Consider the following 18,717-nt stretch of genomic DNA (forward strand, 5'->3'; position numbering starts at 1 on the left):
ACTTCCTTATGACACTACAAGATCTCTGGAGATTTGCACATCCCACTTGGAGCTAGAGCCCCTCCCATTTGGAGCTAGAGCCCCTCCCATTTGGAGCTAGAGCCCCTCCCATTTGGAGCTAGAGGTCCATCCCACATGGAGCTGAGGTCCATCCCACTTGGACCCGGCTCCGACCTCCGTTTATACCCTCTCGATTTCAGTTTGACGTCATTCGTCTTTGCGTGATTACGTCACGTCCGTAAACAGAAACTATAAGAGCCGGCTACTATGTTGCGCATGTGTGGGTTGTTTATAGCTTGTACTTATGACAGCTTCAATGGCTGCGTTTAATTGTGGTAGCTCTAAACCACAATCATCGTTGATATTTGGGGAATCCGGTGTTAAAACCAAGAATCCACGAACTGCGGAGAGCTTGCAGTCAAAAAGAGAAGGCGACAGAGCGCGTGCCAAAACCAGAATAAATATCGGCATGGCTTTTGAGAGGTGGCGACAACTCCGAGATCTGAAGGGACTGAAGACTAACGCAGAGATGGCCTTTTTTCTGCTGGAAAGGTTAGACATTTCAGTGGCTCAATAGGAATCTAGATTCTTGCGTTGTGTTTTTGTTTTGTTTTGCTGTAGTCAGTGTGGTAAATTGCACTTATTTGCATATCTGATAGCTATGAGAGAGGTCAACTCACCTCTACTCAAAGAAAACCGCCATAGAAACTGAAATCTAAAGATGACGGTTAATACACACAAGTTACGCCTAGTTACACGATGTTGATGCAAAATTAGAAATACAATAACTTTTAGTTCAAAATAAAAATAATAAAATAATGAGTAAGTACATTATAAATCCATCTTCCAACCCGTGTCTTTTGTTTTACTCTGATTCACAAAGGTAAGCCTATTATTATAAGTATTTATATTTTAGACCTGTCGATTTCGCGGGAAATTGCGTGCATACGTCACATCCGTAAACAGAGAAAAGTAGCTCATAAACATGGTACTTCTCTAACGTGAAAAGAAAGGATCACCAACATTTTAAATGAAAACGTGCCATCCACACAAACAGCCTCCCATGTCTTTTCTTTTGCATTTAAATCTTTATACAAGAAATCCCGCAGGTCATTCACAACTTTTTTCCACCACCACGCTTGTCACGTGACTTCCGCTTTCTGCTGAAGTGTGTGTCCACCCCCCAATTTTCGTTGTACTGCCCCTATAGGAACTCTTATTAAAACCAGCTAAAGAGAGCGACTGAATTAGTTAAACAGAAACGATTGAGTGTTAGTAAGAATAAAAATGAGCTCAGGGTCAAGCTGTGCTGTCACTGGCTGCCACAACAACAGCAATAAACTTTAGAAATTCCTGGAAAGTGCTTTTTTTTTTTTTTTCTTTTTCTTTCTCTTTGAGGGATTTAGCAGCACTACTACAGCGCACTGCTGCCATCTAATGGCCCAGAGGAACAACTGTCAAAGTTTTAAAAACAAAAAATATATATTGAGAAAATAAGTAACCAAATTACCATAAAATAAATGAATAAATAATTAACAAAACAGGGGTCTAGGAGATTTTACATTGCAAAACCAAAATACTCCAGTATCGAATACAAATACTTTGCTTTGGGACTTTTCATCCTTCTCAGTGTCTCCAAGTTAATTGAGAATTCCTTTTCCAAAACAAGTAATCAGGAAGGAGCTTTGAAAACTTTTACATTTGTTTATGTAAAACTTCAACAAAAGCAGTAAGTTATTCACAGCACAAGCTACTTTTTTTTTTTTTTAATCCTTGATCAATAAACCAAACTTAATTATCATCAGATTATCATAACATAACTTGTATCATAAATAGAAGTTCTCCTTACAATACACTTTTGTATTAACTAATTTCTTAAAAATTAGCTAAATGTATATTTTCTATCATCAGATCATGTATCTTACCACTGAGTATATTAATGTTCTTTTACTAACTTAATCATTTGAATTGGGATACTTGTGATATAATGTAATTTTGTCATAAACTTTAGGGGAGCAAATTAGATTGTGTTTACCACAAAAATTACTGTGAATCATTATATTAAATGCTCTGCACTTATATAGTGGTTTTTTTTTTTTTTTTTTTTTTAATAAACCTTAGTGGTTCCAAATTGCTTTGCACTGTGTCTCATACACCCTTCTCACACACGCACACAAAACAATGGTAGCAGAGCTGCTATGCAAGGTGCTAACTTGCCATCAGGAGCAACTTGGGGTTCAGTGTCTTGCTCAAGGACACTTCGGCATGTGGGGTCACGTGGGCCAGGAATCGAACCGCCAACCCTACGATTAGTGGACAACCCGCTCTACCACCTGAGCCACAGCCGCCCAAATATTACCAAAATTATTCATAACGTGTTACTGACTATATTCCTTTCTGCCACCACTCACCAATAAGCCGATTTTTCTGTTCACTAATGTACATCTATTATTCCAGATTGACATGTTATGTGGGCTAATGCTGTGTTTAAAAATTAGTTTCCAGTATAATAGTACTTGTTGGTGAAAAGCGAAGAGTTTTACAGGGAGTTTATAAAGTTTAATGTCACATTGTAAGAGAAAACTTATACCACCACATTTTTAAAATAAGATTGCAAGAATAAAAAACCAGTATGAGGATTCATTGTTAATGAATGACTGTAACTATGAGTTTAAGCATCCCATTCATAATGTCAGTCATCTTAAGTCCACCTTCTTCATAGTCTTTAATCATATCACTTTTACATATATAACGACTTTTTCTATTCCATATAAAATCAAAATGTAATTTATTAATTGCCTTTATCTTTTTAGCCAAAACATGGATAAATGATTCTAGAAGGACTCTCTACTTTCACCGATAAAATTCTTCCGAATATCGTTATGTCTCTCTGCAGTCAGGTATTCATAATTAATCTACATTTCTCCAAATGTTTAATCTTTGTAAACATAATTTTTTCTTGGATATCCAGATAAGTAAATATTTAACTTTGTTTTTTTTTTTATTGGGATATTATATACTGTAATATTAGGATGATCGTGTTTGACTATTAGCTCACATTTTGACATTTAATTTTAGACCTGAAGCTTTTGAGAAAATTTCAATATACTGAAGTGCTAGAGGTATTTGCTGTTCCTTTTTTTTTTTAATAAAAAAAAAAAAAGAGTAGTGTCATCAGCAAGTTGACTGACAATAAAACGATTCCCTTCTAAATTATGTTGATATGTTGCCCAATTTAAGTAAAATAGACAACGTTTCCACTACCATAATAAACAACAAAGGTGAACTGCCAGATCCTTGTCTAATACCTCTTTTCACCATGAATCTTGCAAATGTACCTCGAGTAAGAGGAACTGTACATATGTCTTCTATGTCTACTATACTAACTATTATTGCTAGGAATTACAATGTGATTTTTCTCCAATGTGGGGGAGGAGAGGGTGAAATAAACTACAGCACTGATATTACTGTGAGGCTGTGAATAGACAGTGTCCATGCATTGGGGGAAAATAGTGACAATAAATGGTAAAAAAAAAAAAAAAAAAAAAAAAAAGTCACTTGTAAGTTTTTCCCTAAAAAAAAAAAAAAAAAAAAAAAAAAAAAATTTCCCGAGTGACTTAAAAAAAAAAAAGAAGCTCAAAGTTGTGTATTATAAGCAGAGTTGGCAGCTCTGCACATTATCAGCTAGAAAAACACGCTAATTTGCCTGTAAACACTGGAGACCAGAAATGCTTCTGGTGTGAGCCAGGTGAGAATTCCGTGTTCAGGTAAAAGGTGCCTTGCTTCCCAACTGACATACTATCAGTACTAAATACTAATCCGAGATGAGAATTAGTATGTCCTGGATGGTACCATGTTGAAACGAGTATCCCAAAGGTACCTGGATGGTCTACTATTTCTGCAAAGTTTTCAAAGTATGGATTTGTGGACACTTTTTTTCAGCTAATATTTACCACAACTCCTTGCGTGAGGGAGGAGGAGCTTTGTGACGCTGATTTCAAGGATGCATTTTAGAGAGTTGTAAGTGAAAAATGTTGAAAAATAAATCAAGAGAATGATGAAGTAAATTATATAGTATAAATTTGTAAGGAATAATGGAAGAAGAAATACTGAAATGCAATGAGGAGTCTGTTCACTGTGACCGTGTTTTCTTCTGGGCAACAACGTTCTCTTCCTTTACACGATGTGTTAATGTGTCCCAGTACTTGCCCACTCTTTTCACAAAATTATGCATAATTTTATAACACAGTATAAGTATGCCAATTGGGACACAGGTGTGGATACCTAAAACTCAGATTCATCAATGCAGAGGAGCAACACCGAAGCACAACCCATGTAAAATAATATCTCTGCGAGTAACTTGCAATGTTATGTTTCAAATAGAGATGGTGATAGAGAGGCAAAAGTTCCATACTGCAGCTTTAAGTAAAAGTAACACACATCCTGTCCAACTGAATGGCTTTAAGGGTACTCAATAAGCTTAATTGGATCAGCAGTAGTTGTATTGATTATACCTCAAGTTTATGAATTACATTTGTGAACAAAAAGTACAGATATTGTATTATATATTATACATTCTCTTAGTCTCACTCACTATTCTCTGCCTTTTACAGTACTATACCCATTGAGGGTACCCACCTTACAATTACAACTTGTTGAGTTAAAGCAAACTCCAACTACTTACAGTTAATAAGAAACTTACTAATTAAATGTATTAAATAATAGCCAGTAACACCTCTGATATCGGTAATACACAAATCTATTTAATATGACTAATGTGCTAATTACCACTGTAGCACTCTTGCTATGTCTCTAAGGTTTTCCATTTTACAGGTCTTTACCATTTAATCTTTGTGATTTAATCGTAGTGACATGTATCACAAATTAAGGTTAAAATACCTTAAATATGTGAGTTTATGTGACCTCACTTCTGACCACTGTTTTCACACATGCTTCAAAATGGCTGCCAGGGAGTATGAGCACAGGGATAGCCATAAATCAAAATGGAAGTGTGTCAAAATGATAAGAAATATGTACTACCAATGATATAATGTTAGGACATTAAGATTTTCTTCTTTTTTTTTTTTGGTGCAGGTCATTCCTGGATCTGCTTTCAGAATGGAAACAACCTTACAGTAATTAAGCAACTTACTCAGCATCATGTATAAAATTTATTTCACTAGAAAGTCCTGTAGCCTTTCTAGTAAGTCAGCTTCTGAACAAAGTCCTTATGTGTAGCCTTGGATGACAGCATGTCTGTTCCCTGTGGCACACCCATGAAAATCCAATCAAAAATTACATGTGCAAATGATATCCCAGATAGTGAATTTGCTGTGGCCCAGATCCAGCCCACATACCCCGTGGAATGATGGCACTTGGACGGTCCGCTCCTGTTTGCCAGATTTGGGCCACAAGCAAGCCGTAGCAATGCCGCATGTGCCACATTTTTACCAAAGGTGGCCCACATTTGTGATATTTGGGCCATACTCACTATTTACCACATGGGCCACTTAAGAGTCACATACACATTGCCGTGAGCACCACATCTTTGCCTAAAAAGGCCCACTTGTGATTTGGGATATTTGGGCTATGTGGGCCACTTCAGGCTCATCCATTTTGTCTGGGCAAAAAGAAGGCCAGCTGTGCCGCATCACTGCCTGAAGTGGCCCACATCCGGATGCTATCTGGGATAGTATGAAAACAGTGCAAATTGCATGATATGAACATGAGTCCAGCAGCATGGACTTGATGTAATCCAAGGGAAAATGTGTCCCAAATGACTAAACATATAAGTAAAAAAGGTTTTCAGCCAGTCTTGACCGTTTCACTTTCATACAAGGCGCTATTTCAGCTTGAGCGAGTCCCTGATTAAACTAAAAATTAATTTGTTCATCCACGATCCTGCGGAATTGCGCTAAGCTTTTGTTACCTCCAGAACAATCAAAACAAAATGTTATGTTGAGTACACAGAAAAATCCTGGTGATCACGAGAAAACCATTTTGTTACATTGATATCACAAGAAAATTAATTTGAAATCACAAGAACAGAAGGAAAGAAAAATAATAATAATGGGACACCTTAGGGTTTCTGTAGTAAGTTGAACTGATTAACTTTATTGAGCTCAACTGGACTCTGTATCCACACTGCAGTCCATTAGACGGCGGCCACGCAACATCAAAGACTTTTATTTTGAAACCAGTGACCATGGAGACTGGGCTTCACATATCAAAAGGAAAGGAAAACATGGCGGAATCCACGAAGGGTCCAACGCTGGGAGATTCTTGTATTGAAGGCAAAAAACCACGCTGTGCTTCCAAACGACTTCACGACCAGAAGCGCAGTAAAACAAGAATCAACATTGGAAGCGCTTTCCCAAGATGGCGAGAATTATTACTGAAGAAGAGGATGAAGTTAGACGCGGAATTGGCAACATTCCTCTTGGACAGGTATGGAAACTACTACCTGTGCAACTATTGCACAGTTTGAAGGGCCGACTTTACGTCATTAATCCACTAGATCCACATTTATCACTTTAGTATTTACTTGGTAAAGTAATGCTTTGGATGATCCAGATGCTTCGGACAGCCCACGGAAGTAGCGCTCAGAAGGAGGGATATTGCGCATGCGCAGCCTTCAGAAATGTCGCGCGCGTTCGGAGGCGGGATATTGCGCATGCGCAGCCTTCAGAGATGTCGCGCGCGTTCGGAGGAGGGATATTGCTCCATGATTGCTTCTCTTTAGCCCACTGTAACCTTATTTTCTTCAGTTTAGGTGTTTAGTGCTTGTTTTATTTGGCTTTTCTACATGTAAATCCCATTTTAATTCAGCCGATTTCTTACAGTTCTGTGACAAATGTTCACTCCTGTTTCTGTCCATTTGTTTTTCATTTATTTATTTTTTTATTTTATTTTATTTTATTTTTTTTCGGGGGGGGGGGGGGGGGGGGGAGTTATTTCTCCCAGAAATGCTACCTAATTGTTTTTTTTTGTTTTGTTCAAATAACAGTTGCAGTGATAGTGATCAGGTTTTTAAAGTTACTCTAAAGTATACTACCCCTGGCAAAAATTATGGAAATTACCACACTTGGAGGATGTTCACCTGGCTAGTTTTACTTCGCAGCAAATAAACTAATCACCGATATGAAACAAAACATTTTTTGTTTAATAGCTGAACATTCTGGCTTCATAAAACATACCTAAAACAAATTGAATGAAATTATTTAATTAATGGAATATTTTTTCCAAATCAAGCAGAGTTTAAAAATTCTGTAATCACCTTGTAATTTGCATTTCTAAAACAAATTCCAACGCAAGTCTAAAAATGCAAATTAGTCTGCAGTTAACCCTCAAGGACCTTGATGAGCTGTTTGACTTGGCTAATTGTAAGGAAACATGGCCCCAACAAAATAGTTTTCAGTTGAAACAATGGAACGCAATCGAAAACTCCTTCATGAAGGAAATCTGAGTGTGGCAAAAGATGGTTGGTTGTTCCCAGTCAGCTGTGTCTAAAATTTGGTGCAAGTATAAACAAAATGGGAAGTTTATAAACGTAAAACATACGGTAGACCAAGGAAGATGGCAAATGTCAGGATAGAAAACAAGAGCAATATGCCTTGCCTGTCAGTCATTTTGCATGTATACAGCCTCATGTACATTTAGACTATAAATGATTAAGAGATGAACTGAGACATCAGGTTAATAATACACCCTATTGAAGCAATGGCACAGCAAACTGGGGTTCAATCAAAACTTCCGCTTTGACCGTTACTGACAGTGGCTTACACTACAAAACACTCAATGAGAATGAAGACTACAGAGGAAAACGATGCATACAGAAAGGAATTTGACCAAGCAAGAGTGAAGACAAGAGTGAACATTGGTGTGGCTTTTCAGTGCTGGAGATACCTGAAAGACTCAAGCTTGCTTTGTTAATGGTTGACCGGTGATTATTTTGTGGGGGTAAAAAACCCTGTAACCTGTGACCAGGATACAACTGAAGATGAATGAAGGCTGTGTTCATAAGTGAGCGTACAGAGAGGAGAAACCTAAAGCTTGTCAGTGTTCATGTAGGGTGTCACTTCATTGAGGTGGACGTCTGGCATTTAACACATTTAACTGCTCCAGTGAAAATTCTCTTGTTGCTTTTACAGTTTTTCAAATTTAACATCCTTGCCAGCTGCAGCAAGAGCAGATTGGACATCAACGGATGAAGCTTCAGGAAGGTAATCCTAAAACACTGCCTCACATTTTGTTCTGGTCTAAAGAATAACCTTTGCTAACTGCTTTAATGTTTTATTAAGCAGGCTATTTACAGTGGTGGGTCTCAGTGGAGATTAAACTGAAGGAGAATTGTTACACTGGGAACTACGGTGGCCTGTAAGTGCAAAGCACAAACCAAACAAACGCAGCAGAAAATCAGGAAACACAACCGTGAAATCTGAAGGCCCTATTGAACATCACATCACGAATTGCACTTTTTCCAATCTGAACACTAGTTAACCTAGCAAATACAATTTCTCTGCGAAGTTACTTTTTTTATTGTTAGAAATAATCTTTCTACTGAATAACCCAGCTTCCTTTATGAAGGTTTTAATGCTGTGCAACAGTAACAGCATCTTTAAAATAACCTCATACGAATGTCCTTGATAAAAAATAAGCATGAAAAACATCAGTAGATCAATTTAGGCTCATAATTCCACTTACTGAAAAACGTCCTCCAGTTGTCCGTATGCTGCCGACTCTTAGACTGAAATGCACTGCAGCCAATCAGCAACAAGCATGTGATATTCAATAACTTACTGTTGTGACTTAACATTAATGTGGATTTATTTTTGCTGTTTGGTGAGGCTTTTGGTTTTCCTCTTGCTTATTATTATTATTATTATTATTATTATTACTTTATTTTTTGGCTGTGTTTTAGTTGTTAAAATGTTTTCCCGCTTACAGGCCACCATGGTGAAATGTTCATTCTTGCAGATTCAGGCTTGTGACTGCATGGTACAAAGCAAATGGGTGTAATCCTTTTATATTGTATGATGTACTGATAACATTAATGTACAACTGATGACTATAATATTTGGACAAATCATTTGTGGAAAAATAATGTATTACTAGTGACAGGATAATTGGGTCAATTTATGAGTGAAGAAACAGCAGAAAATAGAAGCTGTTGGTGGTATTAATAAATATTACTAAAAAGATTCTAATATAGCATAGTTTTTACATAAATCAGTAAAGCAGAAATTATTTGAATCCACATAGCTTGGAGCAATTCTACTTTATACAGTTTGCATAATCAGCTTAAATCTTTCTAAAAGTGTTTGTTTCTGTGCATTTACAGTGCTTGGGATGACAGACAGTTACCTCAAGATGACGCAGCCTCAGCACCAGTGGAGATAGAGTTGGTATATGCTGTTATGTGTGTAGAGGTGGACAAATTGTAGATAAATATAGTAGCCTGCTAGACTATTGGCTTTCCAAATCATGTAATCTTGGTACATGTTCTAGTAGCCCTTCTTTGAATGTGGAGGGGAAAAAAAAACTGTGCTAGAGGTAACCAAAATTCTCTTTTGTTGTCACTGTAGTCTTTTATCATGCCTCACATTCTTTGTGTGCTCTGCTTTATTTACATGTATTTAACCGTTTTGATCCTAAATTTTGTTGCACCTGCCGTGTCTAATCCCGAAACTGTACTAGATCTGCCTGCATTATCTTCTAAATCTATAAAGAAGTGTATTCTTTGTTCTGTCATTTATTTAACTGTTTTTAAAACCCAAAATGTGAAAAAACAAAAAATTATTGGTCATTTTATGATCTTTGATGCCGTACATTTTACAAGCTGCCTGCAATTGGCATCATCACTATCAAAGTTATTTTTGTAATAAAGGCTAAACAAAATATTTCACCAACAAACTAGATTTAGCACTGCAAACAAAAGACTAGAGATTTAATGTTAACCAGAAAATGTAATCCATTCATAAGGCTCCAGTCGTTTTGATGCTAACCCTTGCATTTCTTCTACCTTCTGTACAGATTTTATTTAGCTTGCTGGTTTGGAACTGGCTCACCGAGTAGCTGTTGCTGAAATTAACAGCTGGTTAAATTAATTTAAAATTGAAACGGTGTCACAGTGATGCAGGGAGTCCACTGGGCTTTGAGGATATAGATTAGTTATTAGAAATTTGGTATATTGTATCCTTCCAGCTACTAGTTTGCTGGTTAAAAAAAAAAAAAAGATCGATGATATGGTCATTTCCCTGTTGGTGCAGTTTGACCCACTTTGATGCTACGATTTCCACTTTATAGGTGTTAACAAAAAGCATGACGAATACGCGGATAGCAGGTTCACGAGAAGTTGTCAGCTGGAACAGAAGAGGTGAGGTGTTTGTGAATTTTTCTTCAGAAAAGTTGTTAATGTCCTTCATGATGAGAATGAAAATTCTATGCTTGACCTCTGTTGTTTTTATTTACTGTACTCATGTACCGTACAAGTATTGGGATGGCAAGGCCAATTTACTGATTTTGCTATACACTGAATACATTTGGGTTTGAGATCAATAGATGAATATGAGAGAATAGATCAGAATTTCAGCTTTTATGTCCTGATATTTACATCTAGATGTGTTAAACAACTTAGAACATGGCACCTTTTGTGGCAAGCCACCCAATTTTTAGGTGAGCAAAAGTAATGGTACTGATGGTCTTAACGTATATAACACTTAATATTTGGTTGCATATCCCTTGCTTACGATAAGTGAATCAACCCGATGACCCACTGACATCACCAAACTGTTGCATTTTTCTTTCTTGCTTTTTCAGGCTTGTACAGCAGCTTCTTTTAGTTGTTGTTTGTTTCAGAGGAGTTTCTCCCTTCCCTTCCTCTGTAGTGTTGGAAGTGTGTTTTGGATCATTGTCTTGCTGCATGATAAAGTTCCTCCAGTTAGATTGGATGCATTTCTCTGTAAATTGTTACAGATTGTTTCTGTAGACTTCTGAGTTCATTCTGCTGCTCCCATCATGAGTTACTTCAATAAAGATTAGTGATCTCCAGAATGGTGAAGTCCATACCATGACACTACCTCTACCATGTTTCACAGATGAGCTCGTATGTTTTGGATCATGAGCAGATCCTTTCTTTCTCCACACTTTGGTCTTTCCATCACTTTAATAGAGGTTAATGTTTGTTCCAGAACTTTTGTGGCTCATCTCTGTATTTTTTTGTGAATTTCAATCAGGCCTTCTGATTCTTAATGCTTATGAGTGGTTGAATCTTGTGGTATGGCCTCAATATTTCTGCTCTCAAAGTCTTCTTCTAACGGTGGATTGTGATACCTTCACACCTGCCCTGTGGAAGTTGGTGATGTCACTAACTGTTGTTTTGAGGGTTTTCTTCACAGCTCAATGTTGAGGTCATCAACTGCTGTTGATTCTTTGGCTGACCTGTCTGGTTGTTAGTACACCAGTGGTTTCTTTCTTTTTCAGGACATTCCAAATTGTTGTATTGGCTATAACCAATGCTTGTGCAATGACTCTGCTAGATTTTTCCCTCTTTTCTCAGCTTCAAAATGGTTTGCTTTTCTCCCATAGACAGCTCTCTGGTCTTCATGTTGGTTTATTCTTTTTAACAACAAATGCAGCCTTCACAGGCGCTCAAATCAAGGCACTCAAATCAAGAGTAGACATTCAGAGCTATTACTACTTTAAACAATCAATTTAACAGGGCAAACCTGGCAGCAAGAAACACCACATGTTCATCAGTCACATGTTCAATATTGTTGATCACATGAAAAAAATGGGTGGGTTCAAATAAAAAGTGCCATTTTCTAAGTTATTTAACACATCTGTATGTATATATGAGGAAATGAAAGCTGAAATTCTGATCTGTCTTCTCATATTAATCTTCTGATTTCAAACTCAAATTCCTTTAAAATACAGTGAAAACAGTAGAATTGGCCTTGCTGTTCCAATACTTTTAGAGGGGACTGCATGTCATTTAAAGATTTAGAAGCTGAAGCCTTGGCTTTGAGTTAAAAAGCTTGTCAGATGGGACTCCCGAGTGGCACAACAAAAAACATTTGCCTTACCTACCTTGGTAGGAGGATTGACATACTGTCCCTCACTTTGTGCTTTAAAGGTAATCTAGATTTTTTTTGTTTGTTTATTTGTTTTTTTCCAGATGTGCAAAGGAGGCCATTCAATGCAGGTGCACACACAAACTTATCCGAGTATGTCCTTTTGGTTTACATCACATAAACATATGCTAAAGTATATAATCTTTCACTAGTCAATACACTATGTGTGTATATTGTATGATTTCAATATAAATCATGAATTTAAATTGTTTGCATATTTTGCAAATTAGATGTGATCTGTCTTTTTGATATTAGTGTTTTTTTTTTTTTTTCTTTTTGTGTAGGCATGAGGAGACTAAATATTCTAGTTGAAACAGAAGGGACAGCTTTTATGGATTTAGTGGAATTTACTTTAAAGAGCAAAATATTTTTTTCAATTCTAACATTAAAACACAATAGGATGACTAATTATAGATATTCACACTAGCATGACACAAAGCCACAATTACAACCACAGCATGGCAAGCACTTTTTAAATTGGAGTATGATCGTATTAGATATCCCTCAAAGATATGCAAAGGGCAGTTCTTCTTCCCCCAAATAAAAACGGCAGACAAGACGATTGACATACGAATCGGGAATGCTTATCAGTTGAGCGGGTGGTTTGAACTCGCTGATATTAACTGAATGTGGAAGCCCCTCCCCCTTCTCCATTTCTCTTGTCTATTTTTTTCTTTTTCTTTTTTTTTTTTGGTTGAAAGAGAAAGAAATGAGGAAAAAAGATTAAATAGATCCACAAAGATGTCGCATCTAAAACATTACAAATAATTTTAATGTTAATGATCATTAGAAAGTGAATAAGGACATGGTATGCTGTCCTGCGCCGGTCCGTGTAGATGCGTTCAAACAGTGCAGTCAAGCCATTCACAGTAGAAACTGGAGTGTGTGTTCTTAGGGTGTTGTATGGTAACCACCAGCTGCTTCAGGAAAGAAAGCTGCTGTTTTAGAGGACCGTTATCGACAGTATTGAGCATGGTTAATAAGACGCACATGATTGCTTGTTTTAATTCCATAACATCCACGTACATAACTTCACTCATTTTTGTAGTTAATAGCAGCATAACTCACTAAGTCATATATTGTACATGTTGTAGAACCAGGTATATAAACTTGACCAAGGAGGGGTTTGTGCATCTGATGTTCCGCTGCCTGGACTGCTCCAGTGAGTGCCGGATCCGAGGGAAAGGCCGAGGTGAGCATCTCACTTTCAGACAAGAGTGCCTGATCTGCTGTAACTACAGAGTGTGGACCTCTCAGGCAGCTGATGCACAAAACAACAAGGTGTGTATTTCAGGACAACAAGTCTTTACAGCAGTTTAATGTTGAGTCTAAAAACATGCAATAGCAATCACTTCCCCCCCCCCCCCATGTTTGACTTCACTTGGCAATAAAGCGCTGATTTTGACTTCTGCAAATGCTTCGTTTGTTGAATATAGTTCTCTGTATACAAGTTGGTAATTCCTAGCCTGTTTTTTGATTCTCGTCTCCTCAGGTGACTGATGAGCGTTCGCCGTGTAGTGATGCTCACAGGACGTCATCCGACAGCATACCTGTGACTGTAGACCAGGAACACCTGACTGAGTCACCAAATCCCACGAGTGAGGACAACACTCGGGCTGCTGAGGATTCCATCTCGGTGAGAAAGGAACATGACGAGAATGTGAGGGAGGATGAGCTGAGTCTCCTGATGGAAACGCATGAGGACAGTGATGAGGAAGAGGGTTCAAATCTTGCACTGATAAGCGATAAGCCTGCTAACCCAACTTACCCCGAGTCTTCTGAAACGCTGACAGCTGATGAGGAACTGTTTATTGATGAGTACAGTTCTGAAGAGGTTGTTGGGAAAGAAAGTGACAAGTCCTCTCAAAACAGACATGGAGAAGATTTTGACGTGTACCTGCAGAGCTTCTCGGACAATGCCAATGTGAGTGCAGATGAGGACCCAAGTGAAGAGCTCGCTGAGAAAGAGAGCGACAAGTTCTCTAAAAAGAGACCAGAAGAGGATTCAGACGAGTACCTGCCGAGCTCCTCGGACGAGGCCTTGGAGAGCTGTGATGAAGAAACGTCTGATGAGGAGTTTACCAAGAAACCATTTCAGAACACTATTAAGCCAGTAATTTGGTGTATAGACTGTGAAGCTGTAGCTAAAATGGTATGCTCAATACAGCGGCACGAGAAGAACTATTGCTGTGCGGAGTGTGTCTCTGGCGAGAGTGTCGAGATCCTCAGTTTAAAGGACTACACCGTTCATTTTAGTGACATCCGGAGTTTTCATCTGCATGCCATGGCTGAGCATTGTGGCACGGAAAACCTTTACGAACGCAAGATCTGTCAGGACTGTAATAAAACTATCAGGGTGGAGACGGACCCCAACAAGAAGGGCCATGTGTGCGAGTACAAGATCAAACCGTTTTCCTGTGACGTGTGTCACAAGCGCTTCTTCACAGAAATTGGACAAAAAGTGCACTACCGTCGCTTGCACGGAGATTACCAGCACTCCTGCAAGTACTGCATGATGGTGTTTGATACAAAACAGTCCAAGCTAGAGCATGAGCAGAGTCACAAAGAAGACGGGCTGCTCTATACGTGTCCGGACTGTCCAGAAAAGTTTCAAGATTTCGTTACACGCAATAAGCATTTAAACACCCACCGAGGTAAAAAGAAATACATCTGCAGCACGTGTAATAGGAAATTTACCAGGCTTCAAAGTTATGAGAGACATGTGCGCATACACTCAGGGGAGAAACCTTACAATTGTGAGGTGTGCGAGCGTTCCTTCAGCCAGGATGGACACTTGAAGTCCCACATGCGTCTCCACACAGGGGAGAAACCCTTCCTGTGTGAGCATTGCGGAGAGACTTTTAATCACAACATCAGCCTGAAGAACCATCGGCAGAGACAACATGACATCGACTCTAGCTGTGTGCCAGCAGAGGACAACAAACAGATCGGTAGACCCGTAAGGAACAAAGATCAGCCTAGAAGGCAAAGAAAAACGCGCTCTACTGCTGATGCCGACATGGAGAGTTGTGAGTCCGGCTCTGAAGAAGAGCAGCAGAAAAGATCTCGGAAGAGGAAACCCAGGAGGAAGAAACGAGGAAAAAAATAATGTACAAGCAGAGAACTGACTTGGAGCTGAGCTTGGTAAAGCTGCAAAGACAGAAATGTACTTTTACACATGCAGGATCTCTTCATTGACATGAGATGCAAGAAATCAGATGGTGTCAGAGACCACATGATTTTATTATTGCTTATACACTCGAGCGGAAACCACCAGAATTACTCAAAAGTAAAACAGTTACTAGCTAAGAGTTTGCTTACACGGTGTTTCCGCTATAGGTCAGTGTTGGTTTTAATATGTGCGGTTGTGTAATGTTGAAAATCCAGTTATAGTTGTTCCAGAATAGTTCTTCAGTCTTACCAAAAGTGCCTTACATTCCTACCATGACTTCAAAAGAGCATTAAACGTAAAGGGTTTATTTTCTATTTTAGAAAACAAAGCTGGCTGCAACTACAGAACAATGCTGCTGTATGTAACAGACGTCGTACAACCGATAAGTGCACATTATTATATAAGTGCTTGTTTTTAAGGTTTGAGCAAAGAGAATTATATAAGTTGATTTCTTTGAAATAAATTCTTGTTACGAAAATGACTGTTTCCTCTATACTAAAATGCAAAAGCATTTTTTTAAAAAAAAATCTTTGTTTATGGGTATATAACAAGCTAGACATGGGGTTTGAGATTTCCGTATTTGTACAATGTACCAATTACTATAATTACATTTACTATTACTACTACTTGCTAGTTAGGAGTAGGAAATGTAAACAGTCCTGGAACAATGGAAAAACTGCTATGGCACTTTTTTATGCACGTACAGAAAGGCTTCTCCGTCTATGTTGATTGTAGATACAGAAGAATATGCCATAAAGAAGCTATATTGAAGATGCCACATTAAGGAGAGATTATCATCAAATTTAATAGTATTTATTATTATTGTGTTAGAGGTAGAACTCGTTACCCACCGTTATCAAAATGATTATTATTGAGTTCTGATGGTTATTAGCCTGTTTGACTTTTCGCTTGAATTAAATGGCTTTAATCTAGTCTACAACCCCAATTCCAAATAAGTTGAGACTCTGTGTAAAATGTAAATAAAAACAGAATGCAATGATTTGCAAATCTCATGTTATTCACTATAGAACATAGAAAATATATCAAATGTTTAAAGTGAGGAAATGTATAGTTTTAAGGAAAAAATAAGGTAGTTTTGAATTTTACGGCCGCAGCACGTCTCAAAAAAGTTGGGAGGGGGGCAAGAAAAAGATGGAAAAGTAAGTGTTACTAAAAAGAAACACATGGAGGAACATTTTGCAACTAATTAGGTTAATTGGCAGCAGGTCTGTATTATAATTGGGTATAAAAAGAGTATCTTAGAGGCAGAGTTTTGAGAATTAGGGTTGTAATTTCAAAATTATTGATTAATCTTTCAAAAAATGTAACCTTGGGTCATCTCAAGTAGTCTAATAATTACAAAGTTGATTGCGTGACCGTTTTTACTTTTCCTAAAAAATAAATAAATAAATAAATAAATAAAGTGATTATTTCTATGCATTGTCATTGCCTTCAGTTTTAAAAATGCATATTTTTTTAAAACTTGGTTTAACGATGACAACCATCTTTGTCATGGCACACAACAACTTATAATAAACGGTTATGCAGCTTTTTACAGAAACCTCAATATTTCGGTTCAGGATGGTCCTAGCTCCTTGGATCAAAAACGTCATGAACATTTCGCACATATTTGTTCCTTAAGTTCAAATGTTATGTTCAAGATTGCTCACAGTTCCACTTTTAGGGCCGATTTATTTTGGGAATGCTTCGAGTCTCAGTCTTTTTATTTATTTAGTCAGTTAGTTAGTTTTTTAGGGGTACTTGGGTAAGTATAGTGTGCATGCATGACCTTTCAGGTTTGAGACTTCTCTTATCAACCTTTTAAAAAAAAAAAAACTAGCCACACTACAAGTTACCAAGTTACCAAAAAGTAGCTAACTACATTGAAGCTACTTAAATGGGCAACATTTTTAGTATGTCATGATTGTGAATTAGCTTTTGAATAACTGTATTATTTGTCAATTTGAAATGATGTTCACCAGTATGCGTCCTTAAGTTTGTGCTTGAACTCTTGGATGTCATATTGTAATTGAAGTCGGATGAACTTTAATTTTTGTTTTGCAAAGATTACATATAAAGGTGTAAGATTTATTATTTGGTTTCTTAAGGCGCAGGAACTTTGACAAATAAGGCCACAGGTAACTGGTTTTCTCGTTGTCGGCACCAGTCTACATCTCTCTCTCCATCATTGATGATAAGGATGAGTGTGTTGAACTAATAAGAATAATTGATACAATAATAATATATGCAACGATAAATAATATTATTAATAATAGTTTTATTACCACTGATTTTTATTATTTCCATGATTAACTAATAAAATAAGTTGAGAAATACAATCAGACTGTTGTAGTCATAACATACAATAAACCCTTCAGCATACACTGATAAACTTATTTTATTTGTAAGTAAATGTAAACGTTGTGTTGCCTATTATCAACAAAGTGCCAGTAATATTATCTGTATCCGAGAATAAACTCCAGTGTTAATTTATAATGGTATTAGCATTTACCTGCCCCATACATCACGTAACATACTGTGATTGGTCGCTTTACCTGTCCATCAGATGGTCTCTTCCTATACACGTGAGCTACAATGAGGCTCTTAATTCCTGTGAAGCAAGCGGGCAACGCAGGTATGCAATGAAGAGGACCGTTATAACTCGACAAATAAATGTAACGAAATGATTGCTCATGCTACATCCATGGCTGTATCCATCATTGAGATGACCAAGGTCCTGACCTCTGTATTTTTTTCCGAGGTGTATATTAAAAGTCATAAAATGATTGCCTAATAATAACTCTTTGGTGCCTCAAAGATAACCGACCTTCTCAGGTGACTGCTTGCTTGACCTGACCAATGAAATCGGATTTGTGCTCCACAGTGCTGGACTATGTCAACAAACTAGGCAGGGAATGCACCTTAATCCGCTGAAGTGTTCTGAAGTAACTAGAGAATTTTACTAGTCATCTGCATATAGTTCATTGCCATGATTCATCCCCAACCAGTCAGACATCATCTGACAAATAGCTCCTAATCGTGGTCACACTTCGTTAAACAGTGGCCGTCCATCATGAGTGTATTAACTAGGCTAGCTGCCAGCTAACATTAACTCCATCCATCCAGTGATGGACTGATAATGATATGCTTTTCTTTCATATCAGTTTGTGTGGGATTGAAATGCATGTTAAAATGATGAGATACCGCTGCATATTTTTATTTTTGTTGCAAGATTATCCTAGCCGAGGCCAAAAAAATTGCAAATAAATATCAATTTACCCTGTGTTTACTTTCTTTACTGATACAGACGAAAAGGAAAAGACTGCACCAGTTAAAGCACAGCTTTGGGAAGGGAAGCAAAATGAGACTGAGAGAAAACAAAAAGCGAAGATGATGAAGATGAGAGAGGAAGAG

The 18,717-nt window shown here is 37.6% G+C and overlaps 1 protein-coding gene across 5 annotated transcripts; it reads left to right on the forward strand.

Annotated features, from left to right (window-relative positions):
• Nucleotides 1-271: 271 nt before the first annotated feature.
• Nucleotides 272-16,807, forward strand: LOC128610340 (zinc finger protein 250-like). 5 transcript variants are annotated; one of them, XM_053629594.1, is made up of 8 exons: nt 273-552; nt 8,151-8,222; nt 8,304-8,376; nt 9,341-9,404; nt 10,306-10,375; nt 12,176-12,224; nt 13,226-13,412; nt 13,624-16,807. In XM_053629594.1, the coding sequence occupies exons 2-8, from the start codon at nt 8,207-8,209 to the stop codon at nt 15,238-15,240; spliced, it is 2,076 nt and encodes a 691-aa protein (XP_053485569.1). In that variant the 5' UTR covers nt 273-552; nt 8,151-8,206; the 3' UTR covers nt 15,241-16,807. The 5 variants fall into 5 exon arrangements, with proteins under 5 accessions (XP_053485566.1, XP_053485569.1, XP_053485568.1 ...); XM_053629593.1 differs by lacking the exon at nt 273-552 and adding an exon at nt 6,160-6,447; XM_053629591.1 differs by lacking the exon at nt 8,304-8,376 and having other exon boundaries at nt 272-552.
• The last annotated feature ends 1,910 nt before the right edge of the window (nt 16,808-18,717 follow it).

This window comes from Ictalurus furcatus, chromosome 7, assembly GCF_023375685.1.
Source record: "Ictalurus furcatus strain D&B chromosome 7, Billie_1.0, whole genome shotgun sequence".
Taxonomy (NCBI): Eukaryota; Metazoa; Chordata; class Actinopteri; order Siluriformes; family Ictaluridae; genus Ictalurus; species Ictalurus furcatus.

What these genes read in the sequence shown, in the direction of transcription:
- LOC128610340 (XM_053629591.1), top strand. Translation starts at nt 305, where the DNA reads ATGACAGCTTCAATGGCTGCGTTTAATTGTGGTAGCTCTAAACCACAA. An exon ending in GCCTTTTTTCTGCTGGAAAG is followed by an intron (nt 553 to 8,150) that starts GTTAGACATTTC and finishes TTGCTTTTACAG; the next exon opens with TTTTTCAAATTTAACATCCT. An exon ending in ACGGATGAAGCTTCAGGAAG is followed by an intron (nt 8,223 to 9,340) that starts GTAATCCTAAAA and finishes GTGCATTTACAG; the next exon opens with TGCTTGGGATGACAGACAGT.